General features: G+C 44.9%; 1 protein-coding gene across 4 annotated transcripts in view; it reads left to right on the top strand.

Annotated features, from left to right (window-relative positions):
• PRKCA (protein kinase C alpha) overlaps positions 1-23,096 on the top strand; it is a 403,084-nt gene that overhangs the window by 149,786 nt on the left and 230,202 nt on the right. For all 4 annotated transcript variants that reach the window (XM_023244469.2, XM_023244468.2, XM_045044862.1 and 1 more), the window contains one exon: positions 7,189-7,271. In XM_023244469.2, coding sequence (XP_023100237.1) covers positions 7,189-7,271 — 83 coding nt within the window. The remainder of the gene's footprint in view (positions 1-7,188; positions 7,272-23,096) is intronic.

Here is a 23,096-nt window from a genome sequence, read left to right as displayed (position 1 = left end):
TGCCCTCCTTCGTTCATTTCCCATGATGAACTGTAAAAGCATCTGTGGTAATGATTTTATATATTCCAGTGTACAAAATTGTATGGTGTACGTGGAGGTGTAGGGATATATGGAGAGAAAGATCTTTTGAAAGGTTGTCGGAGGCTCACATCCCTGAAAGGTCTGGAGGTGACTGCCACACCAATGCCAAGATCTGGTTTCTTGCTTTCTCCCTTAGTGTTCGTGCTGCTAAGGCTCTTCTCCTGGTTGAGGGTGGCCACGCCATTTGCCCAGTTTGCTCTGACCTGTAACCTAGGGGCCCTTCTTTCACACCTCATATTCAGTGTCTCTGCTTTCTCCAAAATGTATCTCAAAGAGCAACTGGGAAGGAATGCAAAAAAAAAAAAAAAAAAAAAAAAAGCCCTCAGGTGGGACTCGGGGACTTGAGAGCAGAGGAAAAGGTTAAAGGTGACTCCCCTGGGGGGAGGAGAGGCGTGCCTGGTCAGAAACGGGAACCCTGGGAGTTTGTGAGAGTTGGTTAGGAGCGTGTGCACCAATTCTCCAGGCAGAGTATACTACCTGAAAACTGTCATCCCCTCTGCTAATATGTGATAAAGCACATTTACTTGATTTGTTTTCATACAACTTGAACACATATGCCACGAGAAGACTGTTTTCCTTGTTACAAATCTGAAACCAATAATTTTCCTTGAGCATGCAAATATAACATAAGCTTGGATTTTTGCGACTCTCCCTACAAAGCTGAACGTGGTTCACTTGCCTTAGAGAGTTCTCATTTCATCATATTCTGATGTGACGCTACCTTTCATTAATCCCTTCCAGCTAAGCAAAATTTAATTACAGCCACGTCACATGATGGCAGCCATTCATGTATTTAAAAAAAGGAACTCGAGGAAGCTCAGCTAGCCACCTTCTGTTCTGAATAAAGCCGGACTGTTAAATGTAGTAGGTTTTCCCTTGAATTTGGGATTTGTTACATAATGCCGTACCCTTTCCCCTCCATTTTGGGTAACGGAGTTTTTTATGCCTGTGTTCCATTTATTGACGCTGACCTGAATTTGAAATGATACAGACTTGAGGGCGAAAAGGAAAATCAATGATTGCTTCAAGAGCAATGGGAAGTGGTATGTAGTGTATATTTTTGTTCCCTTCCATGAATCTGGCAATCCATGTCAAGTGTTAAACAGGGCTAATGCCATCTTACATAGAGTGTGTCAGTGTTGCAAAGATCTGGTTGAAAAGCCAGGCCTGCAGTCTAAGGGGACTTGCCTCTGCCATCATTATTACCAGCGTTATTGGCTGCTGGTGAGTGAAATGGGAGGCTTGGTAGAAACACGTCTCTGGTCCTCAGGAGTTAGGAGTCCTCTGCTCTGAATTCCACCCCACACCCCCATCTTCACTCTGTTCTGTCAGTGACTGTGTTAAGAATTTCATGCAATGGAAGCAAATACTTGGTTTTCTAAATCAAGTGCGAACAAGAATTACCGTGGAAGATTCCCATATGCAGGACTGCAAGGCGCTCTCATTTATAATTTCATAAGTAGTGTTGCAAGTTGCTGAATTAAACTTCATCATGGTAAGAGCGCCATAACCTAAAACTTACCACTTGGATCATCTCAAATGCGTAGCTGAACGCCATCAAGTGGGCTCACAGTGTTGGGCTGCCATCACCGCCGTCCAATCTCCAGAACACTCTCTCGTCCCAAGTAGAACTCTACCCATTTAGTGCTTATTCCCTGTTCCTGTTCCCCAGCTCCTGGTGGTGACCTGTGCTCTACTTTGTCCCTGAATCTAACTATTTTTAGGGTACCTCCTACAAGTGGAATCATGCAACAGCCATCCTTTGGTGTCTGTCTTGTTTAACTTAGGGATGAACCTTGAGATCATTACCCTATCATACCATATGTCAGAATTTTTCCTTTTTAAGGCTGAATAATCAATTGCATGGATACACTGCATTTTGCTTATCCGTTCATACGTTGGTGGACTTTGAGGTTGGTTCTGTTGTCAACTATTTTGATAATGCTGCCGTGAACGTGGAGACCCAGAAGTGGAATTGTTGACACATGGAGGAGTTCTGGGTTTAACTTCGGTATCATCTTACGTTTTCCCCATCATGAGACAAGGGTTCCAGTTTCTCCTCATCCTCGCCATCACGTGTTATTTTGTTAACTGCCTTCCTAGTGGGTATGAGGTGGTGATGGGTCACTTTCCATTGGAACTTTCTCTCCTGTCCGAGCAGTTGATGTGCCTCCCTGATTGATGTGTAATTTGTGTTGGTGGTGTTCCTGATGAGCCGGAAGCAGGTGGCTGTGACTGATTCCTCTGTACGTAGCCTTGGCCCACCATGCTCTTTTAGTAAAGCTCTAGGTTCGAATGAAATCTAGAAAGTGGCTCTGGTCATACCACTTGCCCAAGATCACTCCAGGAAACGTGGCCCAGTGTCAAGAGCCCCCAAGTCTTTGACCTCTGTGAGGACATTTGGCATGGAAACCATAGCCTCTGCAGTCCCCCAGGTGTGTCTGATGAGCCAAGACAATTACAGTTAAATCAGTTCTTAGCAGATTCAGGGGGTACAGTGTCAGAAGTAGTGTTCCTCTCACACGGAGTGTCCGGCTTTCAGCTTTGCCCTTTGCTGGGTTTTGTTCACTTTGATGAATGACTTTAATGACCATGACTGAAAACGGCTGTTCCCATCAACATGGCAGCATCGCGGCAGACCTCTAGTTTTTTCTGGAAACTTTTGTGAATTCTTGAGCCACACGTAGGTGACTGTTTGTCTGTCTTGGAAATCGACTTCTGACAGACAGTGAACACTCTGTTAACTTCCATTTTGCTTACTCCCGGAAGTGAGATTAGCGTGTGATACGGACTCATAGATGAAGCACTCCCAATTTTAAAGCCAGGTAACGTTAAGAACCGTTATTTGGCCAAGCCTGCAGTCTTTTTTTTTTTTTTTTTGTCGTCCTCCCACATCATTGGCCCAGTGTGATTTGTGCGTCTCATGTGTCATCCATTACCGTTGGGTAGCATAAGCATATCACGTAGAGGATTAGAGGAAAGGGATTTTGTGCTTAGGAAATAATATGAAGATTTACTTTGTGATTTTAAGCTGCATGATAGCTTCATATTTTAAGAGCTCTCATTTGGTTATGTAAGCAGGCATGCCCCAGAGTTTTGGAAAATGGGGCTCTGGCTCCTTCTCACCAGCCAGCCTGTGCTCATTTGAGCAAAGGCTTAAGTACCTAGGGTCCAGCTCCAGGACCAACCATGGGGTGGGAGAAAATTGCCATGATGTGTGTCCACTTCCTGTCTGCCAAGGTCAGGCAAACGCGTATCAAATGCATACTGTGTGACAGGTACTGCCTTATCCCTGACTTGCCTCGATTCCCCCTCGCTCCATACAGCATGGTGAGATTGAACACCTTCAGGATTCTAAATAAAAATAAAAACAGCTCCTCATTTTTAGCCGGGGGAAACTTTTCCCCTCTCCACATAAACCTGATAAGTACTCCGGAGTTACTGAGCCAATCTGTTCCTCGTTCTTCAGCTATCCCAGCAAGACTTCTCAAATGTTTGCATTATATTGTCTTACAGAATGTGCATTACCCGGTTTAGTCTGGAACTTGAAACCAAAGGTCAAGGCCCACCGTTCATCATTTTGGAATCTCTGGCCCTTGCTCAGCTTTCTGGGCTGGCCTTTCTCAGACCAGTGCTGTGTGCAGCCAGGGTCTGGGAATATAGGCTCTTCTTCCCTGCCCTCTTGGAGTGGGGGGTGAGGTAGGAGGAGGGGGGTAACTGGGCTTTCTGTTCCTGCTTCTGGGCACATTGTTTCTTCTTTGAAGATTATCCATTCTGAATCTTGAGTATTTGAACAGGCCTTGTAGGGTCCTTATGGTTCAGATGGCTCCCATGTGACCCTTCGTCTCCTGTTGGGTGAACCCACGCATTTCCAGGTATGACTTTCATGTAAGGTAGGCTAGGAAGAAGTAATTTGGGAGACAGCTGGGGCTCTTTGCTTCCCCTGCAGATTACACCATGTAGCGAGGGCCTGGAACTTCTTGGGGTAAAATTGGATAGGCTTTTTGAGGCACAAAACAGAAATAAAATAACTGTGGGTTGAGATTGATAAGTGCATTGAAAGGTACATGGGGATTGAAAGGACAGATTAAAAAAAAATTCAAATGGATTTGATAAATACAGGTTTTCCAAAGTGTTCACCTGAATGTAGAGATGGTTTTAAAAAAAAAAACCAAACCCACAGTGTTGAACGATTAAGTAGGGAATCCGAATGCTCATTTTCCTTTCAAAACACCATATCCATAATAAACCATGATGAGGAAATAATGCTCCTGTGACCCTTTTCCCTTCGTAATTTATCTTGCTAATTCCAGTGAGCGAGCGATGACTTTGTGCCTGGGGAGAGCCAGCAGATGAGATTAATTTGTGCCATCACAGCCTTGCTTTATTATCTACCCTTGGAGAGGGTTGGGGAGATGCTTTTAGCAGAAACACTGTGAAAAAGCTTCTCTGAGGGTTTGGAGGAGCTAAGTGCTGCCTTTGACAGTGTCTTGGCACTGCTGGGGCAGCCTGGGAACTCGTTGTCACTTCTCTGTCCCCTCCTGCCTTCCTGGTGGGCAGGTGCAGTGGCCTGGCAGGCAGCCAAGGAGAAGCCTTTGCTCGGGCATCTCTGCTTCTAAATTAATTTTTATTAAGTTTATTTTGAGAGAGTGTGCATGTGTGAGAGAGAGCAAAGGAGGTGCGGGTGGGGGAATCCCAAGCAGGCTCCACACTGTCAGCGTGGAGCCCGATGTGGGACTCAAACTCTCAAAATGTGACATCATGATCTGAGCTGAAATCAAGAGCCAGGCTTTTGACTGATCAAGCCACCCGGGTGCCCCGGCATTTCTGCTTCTAAGAGGATGCTCTTCAAGACCTCCTTGTCACCTTCCTATGGATGGTCCTTTCCTACTGCCACCTCTGTTTACTTATGTCTGGCCTACCTCCCCCCCCCCTTTTTTTAAATTGTTGTTTTTAATAAGGACTTCTATAGTGACATTGTATAACAACCATCTTAAAACTATTTTAAAAGAAAACAGCCCTCCCTTATCCACTGCTGTGACAGGGCATACCCACATCTTCCTCCTCTGGGTTATTTTATTTTTATTTTTAAGTAGGCTTCATACCCAGTGCAGGGCTCAAACTCATGACCCTGAGATCAAGAGTTGGTTGCCTAACCAATGGAGCCATCCAGATGCCCCTTGGTTACCTTATATATATAAAACACACACATACATATACACATATGTAATACATATACTTTAAATGTACGTGTCATCCTTGCACTCCTTTTTTCTGCCACCCATGTATAAAAATCTTGGCATCACCTCCTCTGTCTTTGTGCTCCTGTCAACAGCTAGAACACAGTGGAAGGAAAGGGGAGACCATAGTTCCTGTTGTGTAAAATGTACATGGTGACCCATGTTAAATAGTGTTGAGGATTCAGTTACATGTTGCATGTGCAGGGACCCATCAAAGTGACACATAACAGGATGCTCAGTAGTGTCTGGGGTTGGTTGGCAAGTCTGGTTGGTTCTTCTGCAATTTCTCTGGCATCTATTACTTCTATTTCTCAGCAGACTGAAGGATGACAGTTACTTCATCCTTATATAAGAGGCTTCTAATTGGGCCTATTGGCCCAAATCTGATCCATTAAATTCTTCCTATTGGCCACCATTTGCCCTCCTAAAGCACTGTTTCTGTCCGTGTTACTCTTGTTCAAACCTTTCAGTGGCTACCAAAGCTTATCAAAAACATTCTGAATGTCTTAATGGCCACTCGAGGCCCTCTATTACTTTCTTAATACTGGGCTTGGTACTTGTTCTCCCCTTAGGATCTCCGCTGTCTGCAAACCTGCCATTTTCTCCCTCTCACAGAAACAACTGACCCTCTTCGGTTGGCTTTGTCTATGGCCACGTGTGCAGGGAATTGTGGTATCTTTGGGGGAAGAAAAAAAGAGCCCAGAATCTGGGGAGCTCTAGCCTTCCTTCTGCAGCAAAGACTTAGGGCTTACCCAGTATTTCTGAGGGTATACTTTTTAGCATGTTGTTCAGCAAAGAACAGTGGATGGAGTACTAGACTTGAAGCTTTGGAGGAAAGACTACCTAAGTCATTTACTTATTTTGTATCCTCCACGTTATGCTATCCATGAAAATCTCTTAGGGAATTATTTCTGTAACAGTTCTTTGATCCGTCCTCAGTATTTAGCAAAACCATGTTGAACTTGGAAAACATTTGCTGTGTAGTAGATTTGCAGGGACTCCCCAGAACTCCAAGGGGCATCTGGTCACATAACAACTGGTGATAGCATTTGTGGCCAGCAGTCATGTATAAGAAGGTGTGTGTGTGAGGGTGTTGGCCTCCCCCCCCCCCTTCATTTCAAAGGGTTGTTTTCTGTAGATTGAGTTTGTGGTCTTGAGTTCAGAATTCTGAGGAAGTTCTACAACCCACAGATGGAGATACTGTATATATAATCTGCTATTACCTTTTTATTTTTTTTTTAATTTTTTTTTCAATGTTTATTTTTGGGACAGAGAGAGACAGAGCATGAACGGGGGAGGGGCAGAGAGAGAGGGAGACACAGAATCGGAAACAGGCTCCAGGCTCTGAGCCATCAGCCCAGAGCCTGACGCGGGGCTTGAACTCAGGGACCGCGAGATCGTGACCTGGCTGAAGTTGGACGCTTAACCGACTGTGCCACCCAGGCGCCCCTGCTGTTACCTTTTTAAATTTTACCCACAGGGTGTCATGTGTTTAGACACTTATATGCATGCATTGTGTATTAGTATAGGACAGTGCAAAGTACCTGAGACTGATTTCATGGTTTATACCTTGGGAAATTGTCTTAGAACCTCTGGCCCTCTCCTTCTCCCTCTCTCTCAACTTTAGAAAATAGAAACTAGGCTTAAGGTCTCATTAAGCCCTGAATCCTGGCATTTTCTGGTTCTACTATATATAAGTCTGATTGATACCAAATATTGCTGAGTCCTGAAAAAAATGCCTTCCGATTGCTGTTTAAGATTCTGTCTGTTGTGAAATGAAATTGACTTCTAACAGCATGTAGCCCTATTTGGAAACCAAAGTTTGTCTGTTTAATTACTAAGCTTAGTTTTCTTTTCTTTCCACCAGTTTGCTGTTTTGTGGTTCACAAGAGGTGCCATGAATTTGTCACTTTTTCTTGTCCTGGTGCGGATAAGGGACCGGACACTGACGTAAGTAGTCTGAAAACTGTTATTTTGACGTTAATGCAGATCTTTGACTTCAACCTCTTCTTTTAATGCCTGTACAACTGTTGCTTTGGCACACATTCTTAATGGGAAGACTTGTCAATGGGTCCTGTACAACTTGGGCTCCTACCAGTGAACAGATACAAAGCCCTTTTGAGCCCTGGCAGGGTCGAAGGAGAGTTTGTTAGCTTGTATTCTTCCACTCTGGGCGACCACGTGGACCAACTCCACCAAGTTAATAGTAAGAGCTTTCACTAACACAGTGTGCTGCTTTTCTGAAGACGTTGACAAATTTTACAACGTAAACACGAATCCCCTTTCACGGTTCACCCTAACGGTTTATTGACTAAAAGGGCCATCTTTGCTTTTAGCCGATGTGACATCTTCTTTCTAGTTTGCTTCCTGAGATCCTTGCTGCCTTTTCATTATGTGTTATAAATGCTGCTGTCGATTTAAATAATTTAGCATCTGCTCCACTGAACAACTGATCTCTGAAGCTGCCCATGTGTGAACACACAATTTTATTTGTGCCCTAATTCTGCTGCCTCTAGTGAGCATCTCTCTTGCTTACATCTCTTGTTTACTGAAAAATGGGATCATCAGAGGAGAGTGGGAGCCAGGAGGCATGGGAAACACCAGTATCTAAAATATATTGAGTGGAAAATTGGGCTGTTACATGGAAAATATTTCAGCAACAAAAAAATGCAGGGGAGGCCTGGAAGAGGAGACCTTTCTATTATTCCTACCTTTGGCTCTTCCTGTCAGGAAACACAGATCTCAAAACAGCTTTGTCAGTGCAGGCAGGGCTGAATTCTTCCCTTTTCTGAAGAGGGTGTACTCATGGTAAGCTCTGGGGTTCCGATCTGCCTTAGTTTGGCACAGGTATCAAAGGAACTTCCATTGCGTTTCTGCTAAGATGCCGGAGGAAGCTGCACCGAGCAGGAGCCCTAGGCTCTGAGCTGCTACTGGTCTGCAGAGGCTCTGAATGTGGGAGCCAGAGAGCCTCAGAGATAACCCTGTTTTATATCTTTATAGACTGGAAAGCCCACATCCGTGGGTGGCCCACCTACATACAAAAAAACTATTCTTTCTTTCTGGAGTATTGCCTCCATTCGGGACACATGGAGAGGAAGAGTACCAGCTTTCTTGAAAGTTGCCCTCAAGCATCCCATGGTATTTCTTTGGCCTCCTTGCTCATTATTCTCAGTCCATCCTTCTTTTCTCCCATTTTGGCTCCAGCAAGAATGGTGTGTGTGTGTGTGTGTGTGTCTGTCTGTCCGTCCGTCCTGCCCACAGAGAAATAGTTTTAGTCTGACTCCTTCCCTTCTTCATTCCCTTCACTCTGGCCCTCCTTCCACTTCTTCATTCTTTTGGTTTAAGTACTCTTAATAAGGGTAGAGGCTGTCGTCTGAGTGTGTTACCTGAGGGATCTCCTCTAGGTGGTCAGAGGCTTCCCCGAGGAAATGGCATTTAAACCGACCTTCAGGAGCAAGTGGAGATCATCAGACACCAGGGAACCTGTGTGCATGCACGTTGGGGCATAAAGGAGCCCCGTGGAAGACTACCTCAGACAAAGGGAAAAGCAAGTGAGGAAGCCCTGGAGTGTTCAGTGTATATGAGAAGAAGAGCGAGCTGGTCGTCAGATGTGTAGTTAAGGATTTTGAACGCAATGTTAGGACTGGTAGGGATCCAGAGGAAGGGTTTAAACTAGGACTGGTGTGATTGTTTGCATGTCCCAAAGGTTTCTTTGCTTTCCTTATAGGAAATATCGACAGTGGAAATGGGTTTGATGTACGGGTGAGGATGGGGAAATATGAAAGCTTGAAGAGTAGCACAGATGGCAAGGTGAAAGGTCGGGGTAGGTGGAGACAGTGAGGCTGGACAGGGTAAACTCACCGTGTATTTAGGAGCTGGGCCACAGCTCTTGGCCGCTGGAGGATTGGGGAGGTGGAAATGGAGAGACTGACTCTCTGGCCTCTTGGCCAAACCTATGGATGGAGGCTATCGAGGCTGTGGAGGGAGAATGTGTTCAGAAGTATGGGACAGGGCTGATCACGGGCTTCTCTTTGGGCAAGTTCGGTTTGGGAAGTCTGACGTGGAGAACACAGTTATCTGTGAATGCAGGTGTGGAGTTGGGAAGCAGGGTGTGTTTAGAAGATAAAGGTTCCTCTGTTTGGTTGTTATAAGCTTTGGGTGTGCAACATCTTGCTGAGAGATGGAGGTAAAGAATAAGGAGAAAACAGATGAGGGCCCAGAAAAGAGCCCTGAGGAGGCTCCAGTGGATTGGATGGGAGAGGAAGGGGGGCTGGGAAGGTCCTACAGGCGCTGTAGGTCAGCTCCCCGATTACGTCTGATTTTATGACTTCTGTAAGCTTTTGGTATTATACATAGATATGTCATATACATGCAGGTTTGCACAGGACTGTCCTGTTTACACGAGGAAGCCTTGGTTTATGCGTGCTACAGCTTAGTTAATGTCCATTAGTTATTTTTAACAGCCCCTTTCATGCCCAAAATTCTTACCCTGTTTTGATGATCATTATGTTCCCCCTGCCCCGTCCCTTAGTCCTTGAATCCCCAGCCAGGCAGAAAACCTTAGTGATGGTCCGCTGGTTGTGAAATACAGTGGGAGGGACACTTGTGATCTGATGAGTTAGTCTGAGTTCTGTCCCTACTCTGTGTTGTGTTACCCACTGTGCATGCTCAGCCTCACATTTTAATATCCGATCTGTGAAAGTGAAGATAAGAGATGTTTCGTTTTTTTTTTTTTTAATATATGAGAGGAAAGAAGTACAGCCTGTGCGTTCTCCTCCCAGGAGAAAATTTGCCTTTTGGTTGTTGGCCCTGAGAGGCCAATCAGGAGGGCTTTGTACAGCCAGGACACAGGACCCTGTGTGCAGGGCAGTGTTTATTGTCCAAATTCGCAAGATGCCAAATTGGAACTGCACCAAGGAGGTAGCTGGAAAAGCATGAAGGTGTCAGGACAGAGCTGAGATGAGAAAGGAGGTTTTTCTTATTTTATCTTTCAGAATGTTTGAAAGTGCTAGAATTCTAGAGCTGGAAGGGGGGTGGTAAAGACTTGTTTAGGTTAACCTTATTTTATAGATGGGGAGACTGAAGCATATAGAAGTAAGGCGTAAATGATCTGGGGGCTTTGTGACATGTTGCCCCTGGGTGTCCAGCGGGCTAGTGGTTGACGCAACAGCCGTGTAGAGGAAAGGGGGGGGCAGGGCGTGGCCTGGAGAAGTTGCTAGCTCGTGCCTTGGTGTTAATCGTTCAAAGTTCTGCTCACACATTTAGCAAAGTGCTAAAGGGCATGAAAAGAGTTAAAGGAATGGAGGGATCAGGAAACACAAAATGCAGGCTACAAGAAAAAAAGACCTTAAGCATCCCCCCCCCCCCCGAGGATTTAAAAGTTTCCTAGACTAAGATCTGTGTTGTCCATGACGAAGGCTCAAGATTCATACAGTTCATGTGCTGCTGGCTGATGCCAGCCCCGAGGACGTCAGGGCACTCCCCCACAGGGACAAAGTTGACGGACCCTGTGAAGTACACCAGCACTGTCCCTGGTCTTTCCATCCTCAAGATAGACCCCTGAAAAATGAAAGAGCAGTGCCCAGATCCCAGTAACCAGATGGTAATAAACATTCTTGGGAACACGGATCATTTTCAGGCCTCAAGGAGCAGGCTCGTCGAAAGGATGCAGAAGTTATAGGGAAACTCGGGGAGGAGAAGAGGGTATCTGGGTTCTGTGTGAGGAGCCGCCCCCCAAACATGTCAGGCCGTTCTCAGCCCTCCCCCACCTCTGGATGGGCAATGTTGTGTTGCCAGACATTCCCTGCCAACATGCCTGGAGATAAAAGCCATGTGTTCCTTGGAAATGCAAGCTGGTGCAGCCACTCTGGAAAACAGTATGGAGGTTCATCAAAAAACTAAAAATAGAACTACCCTACCACCCAGCAATTGCACTACTAGGCATTTATCCACGGGATACAGGTATGCTGCTTCCGAGGGGCACATGCACCCCCATGTTTATAGCAGCACTGTTGACAATAGCTGAAGTATGGAAAGAGCCCAAATGTCCATCAATGGATGAATGAATAAAGAAGATGTGGTGTATATATATATACAATGGAGTATTACTTGACAGTCAAAAAGAATGAAATCTTGCCATTTGCAACTACATGGATGGAACTGGAGGGTGGTATTATGCTAAGCGAAATTAGAGACAAGAACCATGACTTCACTCATATGAGGAATTTGAGACAAAACAGATGAACATAAGGGAAGGGAAACAATAAAATGGGACAAAACACTCCTAAATATGGAGAATAAACAGTTACTGGAGGGGGAGGGAGGGAGTTGTGGAAGGGGGGATGGGCTAAAGGGGTAAGGGGCATTAAGGAATCTACTCCTGAAATCATTCTCACTATATGCAAATTCGGATGTAAATTTTAAAAAATTTAAAAAATGGAGTAGCTAGGGAAGAGGCTTTCCAATACTTTTGGTGGCAACCAAAGTAAGAAATGTTTTACATCTGCACACACACACGCAATCACACATATGTACATAATTGAAACAAAACTTTCATTAAGCGCAAAAAAAAAAAAAAAAAAAAAAAAACAACCACGTGTTCCTGAGATTGAAGGGCAACATGCCGTGCACCGAGGAAGGGGGAGAGAAGGCGAGACTGGGCATTGGAAAGGCCCCCGGGGTTGGTACGGCATCTGTGCTCCCAGGTGTGTGGCCTCAGAAGACAGCCTGAAGCTCTGCCCAGCGCGCCTGCCCCCATCCGAGATTGTGTAAGACCCCAAAGAAGCAACATGAAAATGGCCCATGTGGAGAAACAGCTGACTTCCCTTTCCTCACCTCCCTCTCGACCTCCCCAGTTAAGACATGAACTGGGACACGGACAAGGACAGGAAGGACTGTTACCTTGTTGGTTTTTTGGGGTAGGGGTGGGGAGTGTGATTTTGGGCAGTGCTTTGGTTTCTTCAGCTGCCACTTGTCCCCTGAGCCGACATTTTCTTCTTCCTGGCTCTGGTCACGATGGGGTGGACGGAGCGGGTGGTGGGTTCTAGAGGGCCGACTCCTTCCTCAGACTCTTTCACGATTTATTTTTTTTAATGTTATATCTGAGAGAGCATAAGAAGGGGAGAGGCAGAGAGCGAGGGAGACACAGAATCCGAAGCAGGTTCCAGGCCCTGAGCTGTCAGCGGGGTTCGAGCTCACAGACCGTGAGATCGTGACCTGAGCTGAAGTCGGACGCCTAACCGACTGAGCCACCCAGGTGCCCTTTTCCTTCACCATTTAGAATTTCAGCTCACCAGCTGCCTTGCCTGGAACTCCTCCCACTTCTTACAACAATCTCCACTCAGATTCTGTCCATGAAGCCTGCCCTGCTAGAGGGGAGCAGGGTATTTGGGTCTTGTGTGTGTGTGTGTGTGTGTGTGTGTGTGTGTGTGTGTGTGTGTGTGTGTTTTAGCACATACAATCCTTTTTTTTCATACCTCATGTTTCCTGTGGGTGCCTTCAGGGAGAGAAAATGGTGAGGCAGACCGTTCAGATATCCCTACCAATCTCAGTCCTACCCTGAAAACCGTAGAGCGAGACACACACAACCCTTTTAATAGGTAAAGTTGTAGGCAGACAGATGTGTATAAACCCACACAAATGTTAGACAACTCTTTAAATGCAACCTTTGGAATATTTGCTCTGTGGGCCGGATCTGTGAGCATTTGAGGAAGAGGGGAAGGGGTTGCCCTGTTCAAAGGCTTAAAGCCCACCTCGGGGCGATTCTGCTTCCCTTGAATTTGTGTTTGTTTCTGCCTCGCGCCTTTTCGCCAGTGCCCCTGCCTTTCTGGGGAGAAACCGTACGTGCAGTCTCTCGCACTTTTTAGAGCTGAGCCATACAATTAAACAGCATTCAGGTGATTTAAAAATCACTTCATGGGTCATTAGTGTACTTCACCTGGGAGACCACCAGCCTCCGTACAGGCAGCATCGCGAGTTAGCTGGTGCCTGCCAGAATGTTCGGAAGGGCATGGATGAATTTGTTAAGAGGTGTGGGTGGGGGGTGGGCAGGGGGCTGCTTCTGTTTCGCAAAGATTGTAAAACTGAGCCATTGGAGGAAGCTTGAGAACATAAACTATAAATGCTTGGAGCTGAAGTTGGAAGCGATTGTGCACAGGGCCACAAGCGGATAGTGGTACCTGGTGTGGAGCTGGACTCTGCAGGGGGCTGTATGTCCAGCACACGAAATTTCTTTCACTTACGACGGACTTGAGAATTCTCTTGTTCTGGAGTTCTTTCCGGTGTCTTAGAAACCGAGCCCATGAAAAAGGCTGCTGAGTCGTTTAAAATTCAACACTTCAGAGCTTCATTTATAACAAAACTCAAAACATTTAAAATAAACCTAGAAATTTAATTAGCAAATCTTCTATTTTCTCAAAGTGTGCTTTTACATTTAATATGGAAATAAGACAGTTTTGTGAGCAAACCCAGCTATACTCGAAACACTTCGCTATTCCTGAACCGACAAAGGGAGATTTGTAAAAGGTGCAGGTGCTAGAAAGTTGTGTTGAAAATGCAGCTGAGTGAGGTCAAAAGAGCTCTGGAGTGGGAATTGGGAGTCCTGTCCTGCCAAGTCACTGAAAATCCTTCTAGACCTTGGCTTGTTTATTTATGCATATGGAGGTTGAACTTGGTGGTCTCGAAAGCTGTTTGCAGCCTTCAGTGGCATTCCATCACTAAGTACTGATCGAGAGCTTGGTGCCCTGTTGATAGGGAGCCAAAGACGGTTCTTGCCCTCCTGGTGGGTCCTCCCTAATCAGAAGGATGAGCTGAGTGTGCAAACAGTTATACGATATGATTGCATATGGTAGCTGCCATGCCATAGACGGGGAAGAAATAAAATGCTACGAAGTGGCCGGGGGCGGGGGGGGGGTTGCTGGAGAGCATGCATGCACAAGCACCTTACTTTCAGAGTTCTCTTACAGACCAGTAGGACCAGTGTTTTCATGCTTGGCTGGTTTAACGGAGTTCTGTCTCTGGCCAAATGGTGCTGTCCAGTGGGGCAGAAACTCAGTTGGCAAGCATTTGCCGGAGGACCCGTAGGAAGAACGCACGCTAGGGAGACGCGCGGTGTTGTGTGTGTCCTCGTGGGATCCCCTTTAGATCCAGCCCCCGAGGAAGCCTTGATGGGGTCCTGAAGCCACCCCGTGCACTCGCCCACAGGTGCCATTCTTCACGTGCCATGATGCCACCGGAAGCCTTAAAAAGAAGTTTTCAGGGAAACAACCCAACACAAAACTCCCGTGCTAATTCTGCTCTTCAGTGGGTGGATTATTTTATGTACCAGATTCACAGTAACAGAAGTATTTCCTACAAGGGAAGGGACTCCTGCTACTTTTGCGCCAAATTAATTTAGCTGGGAGTTAAAAATAGCCTCAAAGACTAGCATCCGCCGTTCGGATGTACTCAAGGAGACAGCTGGTTGGTGGCACATCCATTGTCTTTAGCTACCAAGTTTTGGCCCGTGAGGAGAGGAGAAATGAGTGCCTATTTAATCCGTGCACCACAATGCCTGTTGTCAAGAGAGTCGCCCTGGGGGCTTTTCCGTTTAATCCAAAGAACCTTTGGATTTGCCACTGCTCAAACATCTTGGGTACTGCTCTCTCGGAACGGCATGTAAGGCCAGTAGCACATTCTTTGCAAAATCTCCACTCTTGGCAAACTGTCAGCCTTGGAGTGTGGCGAGGTTGTTTGGGGAAGTGACCTAGTTCAGTGCAGCTAGATCTGTACAAGGGGCAGTGGATGGTACAGGTGGATGGTACGGTTTGGGGTCCAAAAGGTTAGTCGATAAGGTTAAGAGAGTATTTTCTTGGTAGAGTTGTAAATGGTTTCTGACATCAGGTTGGAAGGAGACTTGTGTGTGTGAAGTACATAGGGATCCTCGTGCAGCCTCTGCGTGGCACTTCCACGTTGGTTTAAAAAAAAGTTGCTGTGCTGCTGAATGGTCTTGCCTGTATAGTGAATTCTTCGTGGAGAGATCCTGTGTCTTTTCTCTTTGACAAACCAGAGCTCAGTGCAGAGCCTGGCACAGAACGGGCACCCAGATTTGTTGAACCAGAGTGACCAGGTGGAAGGAGGTCTAATTTGACCTTTAACCTAATTTGACCACCAGTTGATTGTATGTATCCGGGGTTGAATTACTTCGTTTTAGCTATACGTGGGACTGTTTATGAATATCCCTCTTCCTAGGAGAGTTTTAAGTTTGTTTATGGTGAGAGGGAGAGAACCAGTGGGGGAGGGGCAGAGAAAGAGGGGGGAACAAAATATCTGAAGCAAGTTCTGCACTGACAGCAGAGAGCCCACTGAGGGGCTTGAACTCATGGGCCATGAGATCATGACCTGAGCCACCCAGGGATCCCCCTCTAGGAATGGATACTTGATTAGTATTGTGGCACCTCGGAAGGGGGATGGGAGAAACATACTTGGACTTTGCTACTTTTCACAGACCATCTCAAATCACTGTCCCACCTATTGGGAGCTTACAAAGTGGTGGACCTAGGCCATAGCTTTTGACTGGCTAGGGTAAAAATTGATAGGATGGCTTCCTTACTGATTTCTCTTTACCTGTGCAAGTGACTTAGTAACATCAGGCGGTTCACGGTTTACAAACAACCGAATTTCCCTATCCCTGAGGACTGTTGCTGACAATGATGTCTAAGGAACCTACTACTAGGGCTGACATCACTGGAAGCCCAGAGTTAGAAATTCTACCAGGTAATGGCAGCTTCATGGTTTTACCTGATGTGTATTTTTAGCATCTCTTTTGTCTGGTGCTTTTTTTTTTTTTTTTTTTTTTTGTATTTGCTGTATGTCATCATTAAATGTTTGCTGGGCATTTTTTATTGCCAGGAACTGGGGTGGGGGGGTGTAAAGATTAATAGGTCTAGTCCTTATGTTCAAATAGTTTATCCTTAGTGGGATGTCATAAACGCAAGTAAGCATCATTAAGATAATTGAATGGATAACATACACAAATATACTCGGCATATATTAATCCCATTGTGTAAATGTGAAAGTCAAGGCTCAGGGTTGGTTCAAGGACTTGCTGGAATCTGGTAGTAAATACTGTGTTAAGCTTTGGACCAAGTCTCTGCTTCCTAACCAGTTCTCTTCCCTCAATACCAAGTGGGTTGGTCACCAAAGCCACTTAAGGGGCAGATTTTCTGCCACTGAAAATTCTGTTTTTGTGACTAGAATCTGGCGTCCGTGTGACTCAAGCTTAAAATGGTAAGAGAAATTGGGAGTTGCACAGATATTAACAGTAGAAGCTTTCATAAGCGAGACCAACAAGGTGAACTAACTAGTGAAGACAGAAACTGTAGGAAGGAGGCTCTGTGAGAGCCTAGGACAGTTTGGTGACTTAGTTTGGGTTCTTAAGAAGGTGGAACATAGTACTTTCCAGGACCCTGGGTTTCTGGAAGGATTTAAGTGGCTTTACCCTAAGCTGTAAGCCAGCCTAGAGAGCTTTTTGGCTTATGCCTGAAGCTTGTTCCTGGGTTTTAGTGAGTCACTTTTTTTTTTTTTCTTTCCACAAGCTGAAGTAGGAGTCCCATTCAATTAGCCGGTACCTTACTCACCTTGGCTGTTTTCTGCTTAATGAATTTTTTTTTTTAATTTTTTTTTTCAACGTTTATTTATTTTTGGGACAGAGAGCATGAACGGGGGAGGGGCAGAGAGAGAGGGAGACACAGAATCGGAAACAGGCTCCAGGCTCTGAGCGGTCAGCCCAGAGCCCGACGCGGGGCTCGAACTCCCGGACCGCAAGATCGTGACCTGGCTGAAGTCGGACGCTTAACCGACTGCGCCACCCAGGCGCCCCCTGCTTAATGAATTTCCAGCAGAAGATTCCATCTATGGACAAAAAGAGAAGTGCATTTCCTCAGGGCTAGGAGAAGGAAAGAGATTTGTAGAGGATTTTCTGGCTAGCATTATCACTGGTACATCCATTTATTAACAGATCAAGGGTCAAAAACAATGGTAATCAAACGAGCCCATTTACTAGGAATTCTGTCTATGCCTTTGATAGTGGTTAAGACCCATAAAGCAAGTGGGGAGGTACCTCCTCTGGCAGCTTTTTCTATTATGTTGTACCAGAAGCTATGAGCAGGAAATCATGGCGGCTGGTGCTAGCAGGAGATGAGATGGATGGTGTGGGAAGATCAGTTCTGATCATTGTTCATTCAACATTTCTACTTTTGTAATCTAATCTCCCAAAACATATTTGGGTTTATACCAAGGGGGAAAAGCTAGGTTCTAAGAGGAATGTCCTTGTCCAGATAAGTGTCACATGACCATCAGGCATTAAATAGTCCTGATTGCATTCCCCAGGTAATTCCCCTGATGTGGAAAGAATGCTCAGGTTCTTTATGTTGAGGATGTCACACTCAAAATGTACCACACTGTCCTTATTTTATCACTGCCTGTTCTCCCTGCATATCCTCCACTACTCAAGCCATTGCCTCTTCGTGCCACTCTGTGTTGAAATAACACCAGACAATCATCTGTGCACAGCCTCCCAAGCCAGAAGCCTTGGGATCATCTGGGTTGTTTCCGTCTCTTTAGTCTCTCAGATCTAAGTGGTCTCCAAGTTCTGTGGACTCTGACTCTCCCCTCCATATTCCTTGCTGTCATCTTCAGGAAAGCCTCATCGTGTTCTATGAATTGGTCTTACAGGCTCTGGACTGTTTCTCCTTTAGTCCGTCCTTGGTATTGCCAGCGAGTAGTACTCCAGTCGTTATTTATATATATAAATGTCATATCAGGGTTGCCATACATATCAATATTTGCCAAAGGTTGCTGCACAGTCACACAAGAGGACTCCCCTGGTTGTTAGCTGGGGTTGTTGGCTGGGGCTGTGGTTCTCCATGTTGGCCTTTCCAGGAGGGTAGGTAGGTTTGTCCTGGTGGTGTTGCAAGAAGGCAAGCTGAAACATACATATGCTTAAACTTCTGCTGGCACTGTGTTTCCTGATGTCCCGTTCTCCATAGCAAGTCACACGGCTAAGCCCAGAGTCCCTCTGAAGGTAGGTTAGGAATCTCCAGAAAAACAGAACTAATGGTCTGTATGTATATTCATCATACAAGGAGACTTTAAAGAAATTGGCTCATATAGCTGGCAAGTCCCAAGATTCACAGGGTGCGTGGGCAAGCTGGAGACCCAGGAGAGCCAACAGTGTAGTTCTAGTGCAAAGGCCAGCAGACTGGAGATGAAGGGCCAGGGTTTCTCTTGAGGTCCAAAGGTGGGGAAGAAGCTCATGTACTATTTTGTAGCCATTGGACAGGAAGAATTCTCTTGCTTGGTGTGCATGTGTGCATGTGCACGCGCCCACACGTGCTCAAGAGAATGGGTATGGGGTGGGGGGAAGGGCAGTCGGTGCTTTCCTTCTATTTAGGTTTTCATTAGGGAAGGCAATCTACTTTATTCATCCACCAATTTAAAAGTCAATCTTATCCAAAAACTCTCCCACAGAAACATCATTATTTGACCAAATATCTGGGTACCCTGTGGCCCAGTCAAGTTGACACACAGACTTAGCAATCACAGGGGGAACACACAGGGTAGGTCCTGGGAGGCATGGGTTGCTCTGCCCATTAATGTAACAATTTGCCACAGGAAGACTGATTTTGATCCTATTATGTTTTCTTTCCGCTTACATCTTCCTCATCTCTGTATCCCTGATACTTAGTATGATTTCTGACTCCTGGTGGGTGATCATTGATATTGAGTGAATAGAAGAAATAATGAAGTCCCTGATCCCAGAATAAAATGAAAATAATTTCCTTGGTCTGTCTGTAAAACATTCCAGAAGATTGTCTCAGAATCCCTATGAGCCATTTCTTAATTTTGAGTCATTGTCATTATCTTTAGAAAGCGAATTTACTTTTGAAAAATATAAGCAAGATATCAACTGAACCGTGGTCACTAACTCTGTGTGACCAGACTTTTTCTTAATATTTTTTCTGTTAAATGTTGATGGAAAAAATCTATTAAAAGGAAATGCTTGTTTGGTCAACCATACGTTTTCAGTTTACATTCATTGAAGTGATTGCTAACTGTACAGTTAATCTGGAGAGGTTTATAACCGCAGTTCAAGAAGGGAAATGACACAGCCAAGAATGCTACCTTAGGAGGCGGTAGTCAAATTTATTTCCACTTTGGCCACTGCTGTTCTAGATGCCTGTCTGTCCTGTGCCTAACTGTGCCAGTATGGATAATTTATGCATAACTCAGAGGTGGCTATTTGCGCTCATAAGAAATTTATATTGGTAGAAGATTACTGAGTGAAAGACTGGATTTTGAAAAACACAGATTATAAACTTTTACAAGTGAGGGCTTTATTTTTCATGTCCTAAACCATAGTTAAGTACCTTTCAGAAGGAGGGCAATTTGGATGCTTGCTTTCTGCCATCTTGAGTTCCTAGCCTGTCCCTCCCCATCTCACTTTCAAGGCCGGAAGCTTTGTAGAGTTAACATGGGGTAGGAATGTTTAAACATGAGGATTTCATACTTGAAAATGATATTCTCTGTGGAGGAGGGTGATTTTAGGTTTCTAGATACTAAGCTGTATCATGACTCATTTGTTCTTAAACAGGTCGTTCTCCTGTTACTAAAAATTAATCACAAAAGACCAGGGAAGCTTGAAAAAGAGATCACACACAGCAGGTTCTTAAAATTAGAAAGGCAGGTCTGCTCTCTTCTGCACTTGCGAAGTTTGAATGATGCACCAAGATTAAGGTAATTGATTTTAATCACATTTGTCCCATTGCAAATAGGTGAGTTAGAGTAACTTAATGTACAGAGCAAACATGGCAGGGGGGTGGTGGGATGGTAATGGTAAGTTGAAAACTTGAAAATGAATCACATAAGTGAAACAGACCTTGTGTCACAAGCACTTTTTGTCACTTTGGAGCTGTGGCCTTGGATACGATCATATTCTCACCTAAAGAACTGTTCATCTGGGAGCCGGACCCTGGGAGAGTCCAGCAACACAGCTTCCTGCTTTGCTCCTCATTTCTGTCCTTGTGTCTTGTAGTTTATCCTCTATGCGTAGCTAGAGTGAGATTTTGCATGTACCAGGCAAATCTGACCATTGCATTGCTCAGTCTCGACCCTTCGGTGGCCTCCTTTGACCATTAGGATTGTGATCTAGCTACGGTTAGTCTCACTGACTGGAACATGCCAAGCTCATTTGAGCTTTGGGTCTTTTGCACAGGTGGGTTCTTCGGGAATGAGGCTCGCTCATACTGTTCAGGTCTCTACTCAGATGACCCCTCATTGGAGATGCCTCGTTAGATCACATCCTCCCATTATTTTCTGTTAGTCTGTCTTTGCGTACTTCATGGCCCTTATCACCACTTGAAGCCATAAGCATTTACTTGGTTATTTTTTTTATCTCTTCTGCCAGCATGAAATACAGTGAAGTGCAGGTACATTGTCTTTTGTGTCCGTGTAACTCAGAACAGTGCCTAAAGCCTGAAACACTCAATATTTGTTGACTGAATGAATGTTACTCTTACAAGAGAAAAGACAAGCTTTAGAGTTCTGTTGCCTTCTGACGATATCACTAAAAGGAAACAGCCTAGGATCAGGGGAGATTGTTCCTCTTCTGTGATGACACTGCCGTGAATATAGTAATAAACTGGGCCATGTCACTGAAGCCTGAGGTGTACCATGTGAATGTGTCTTCCAAAGAAACCGTGATTTTTCATAATCATAATGTTAATATGTGGTCTATAAAATTCAAAATGTATGTGATCAGTCTTATTTAATTAGAATTACCTAATTAACCACCAGTATCTGATAGTCTGCCATTCTAGGTAAGTGGGATAAGTTTTGAATTTCAAACCTTGAGAAAAGTTTACACCTATAGGATTTTCACATGAAAGGTTATGGCCTGGCTGCACATTGGCTTGGGAGTGGTGTCATTATTCTTAGATTTCCCTCTGTAGCTGTTGGTTTCTCTTAACATTCTTAAACAGCAGGGAGTTAAGTAAATTGTGATATATCACTGTGATAGAATACGTGCGGCCATTAAGAATGATGATGACGGAGGTGGTGGAAAATGTTTCTGTGGTACTCGGTGCTAGGGGGCTTACTATAAAGACATTACTGTGATTAGAGTTCTGACAGAACTTGTATATTGGGGCTGGACCTAGAAGTGAACCTAAAAAATTGAAATCATTTGATGATTTGATTTTTAAAAAGTTTTGATGTTTATTTTTGAGAGAGAGCACCAGTGGGGGGAGGACCAGAGAGGGAGACACAGAATCTGAAGCAGCCTCCAGGCTCTGAGCTGTCAGCACAGAGCCGGATGCGGGGCTCAAACTCCCGAACCATGAGATCCTGACCTGAGCCGAAGTCTGACGCTTAACCGACTAAGCCACTCAGGCACCCTGACAATTTGATTTTTTTTTTTTTTTTTTTTAAAGATGATTGGATTTGGGAGATCTACGCTCTGGATTTCATCTTGTTAGAACAATGGAGTTTTCAAAAAGTCATCCTATAATTCTTGAGGAATAAGACAAAGTGCTGTGTTCCTTCAGAACGTTATCCACACGGAGCACGCCCACCCATCTGAGAGTTCTTGGTCCAATGGTGTGATGGGAAAGCAGGTTGTTGTAGATGTCTAGACTGCTTCGTGCCCAGTGTATCAAGCAGGAGGACCAGAAAACCTGGCCAAGCAACGGCCACAACCAAATAAGGGGCATCGTTCTCCTCACGTAACAAAATGTGGGGACTAGCATTCTGGGGCTAATGTGGCATCTTCATGATTCGATGAAAGATCAGCCTCATTCTGCCTTTCAGTTCAGCCATCTTACCATGTAGATTTCATCCTCCCCTTTGCTGCCCTCCTTATAAGGTGGCTACTCCATTACCATCCCATCCATGAGAAAAGTGAAGTCAGTCCAGATGCCTATTGAGTCTGCTCCAAGAACTCCCCCAGAAACACAGCCCAGCAACTTCTATTTGCATCATATAGACCAGAACTCTGGCTCTCATAACCACTCCTGCTTAGAAAACAGAGGGGGGAGGCCTGGGTGGCTCAGTCGGTTAGGCGTCCCACTTTGACTCAGGCCATGATCTCGCAATTTGGGAGTTCAAGCCCTGTGTCAGGCTCTGTGCTGACAGCTCAGTGCCTGGATCCTGCTTTGGATTCTGTCTCTCTCGCTCTCTCTGCCCCTCCCCCACTCACATGTGTGTGTGCTTGCTTGCTCTCAAAAATATTTGTAAACTTTTTAAAACGGGCTTGGAGTTTTTGTTTTAAGCTGAGTATGTTTCTAATTTGAACGAAAGCAAAGTAGTTGAGTAATAGAAAGTGAATATTGGATAGGCAACCTTGAATTTTATGTCGAGGATGCCTCGCCACTTTTTAGACATAACCACCTTCACGTGTTGTATTTGTGTTCTTTTCTATTGCTATAACTTCATCTCAGTACAGGAAGAAATCCGTTACATGTCATGAGGGATCTTCAGTTACAATCGGATGTTCTTTCTTGATTGGTCAATAGAAAAAGACAGGAGTGAGGAAGTCTTATGAGTTTTAATAAGCCTCTTTTGTTTTTTCTTTAAACACTTAGTTCTTTGGAGAAGGTACTTTTACTCGTTTGGTAAGGAATATTTTGGTTTTCATAATGAAACGTTGAGCTTGAGTAATTTTTCAGTCACAGTGTTCTTTTATTCTTATTTTCTTGAATTTTAAGTATGCTTCACACCGAATGTGGGGCTTGAACTCACGAC

Source organism: Felis catus, chromosome E1 (genome assembly GCF_018350175.1).
Source record: "Felis catus isolate Fca126 chromosome E1, F.catus_Fca126_mat1.0, whole genome shotgun sequence".
NCBI classification, from domain to species: domain Eukaryota; kingdom Metazoa; phylum Chordata; class Mammalia; order Carnivora; family Felidae; genus Felis; species Felis catus.
The sequence above is the reverse complement of the archived record's forward strand: the minus strand, read 5'-3'. Positions and strand labels throughout refer to the sequence as shown.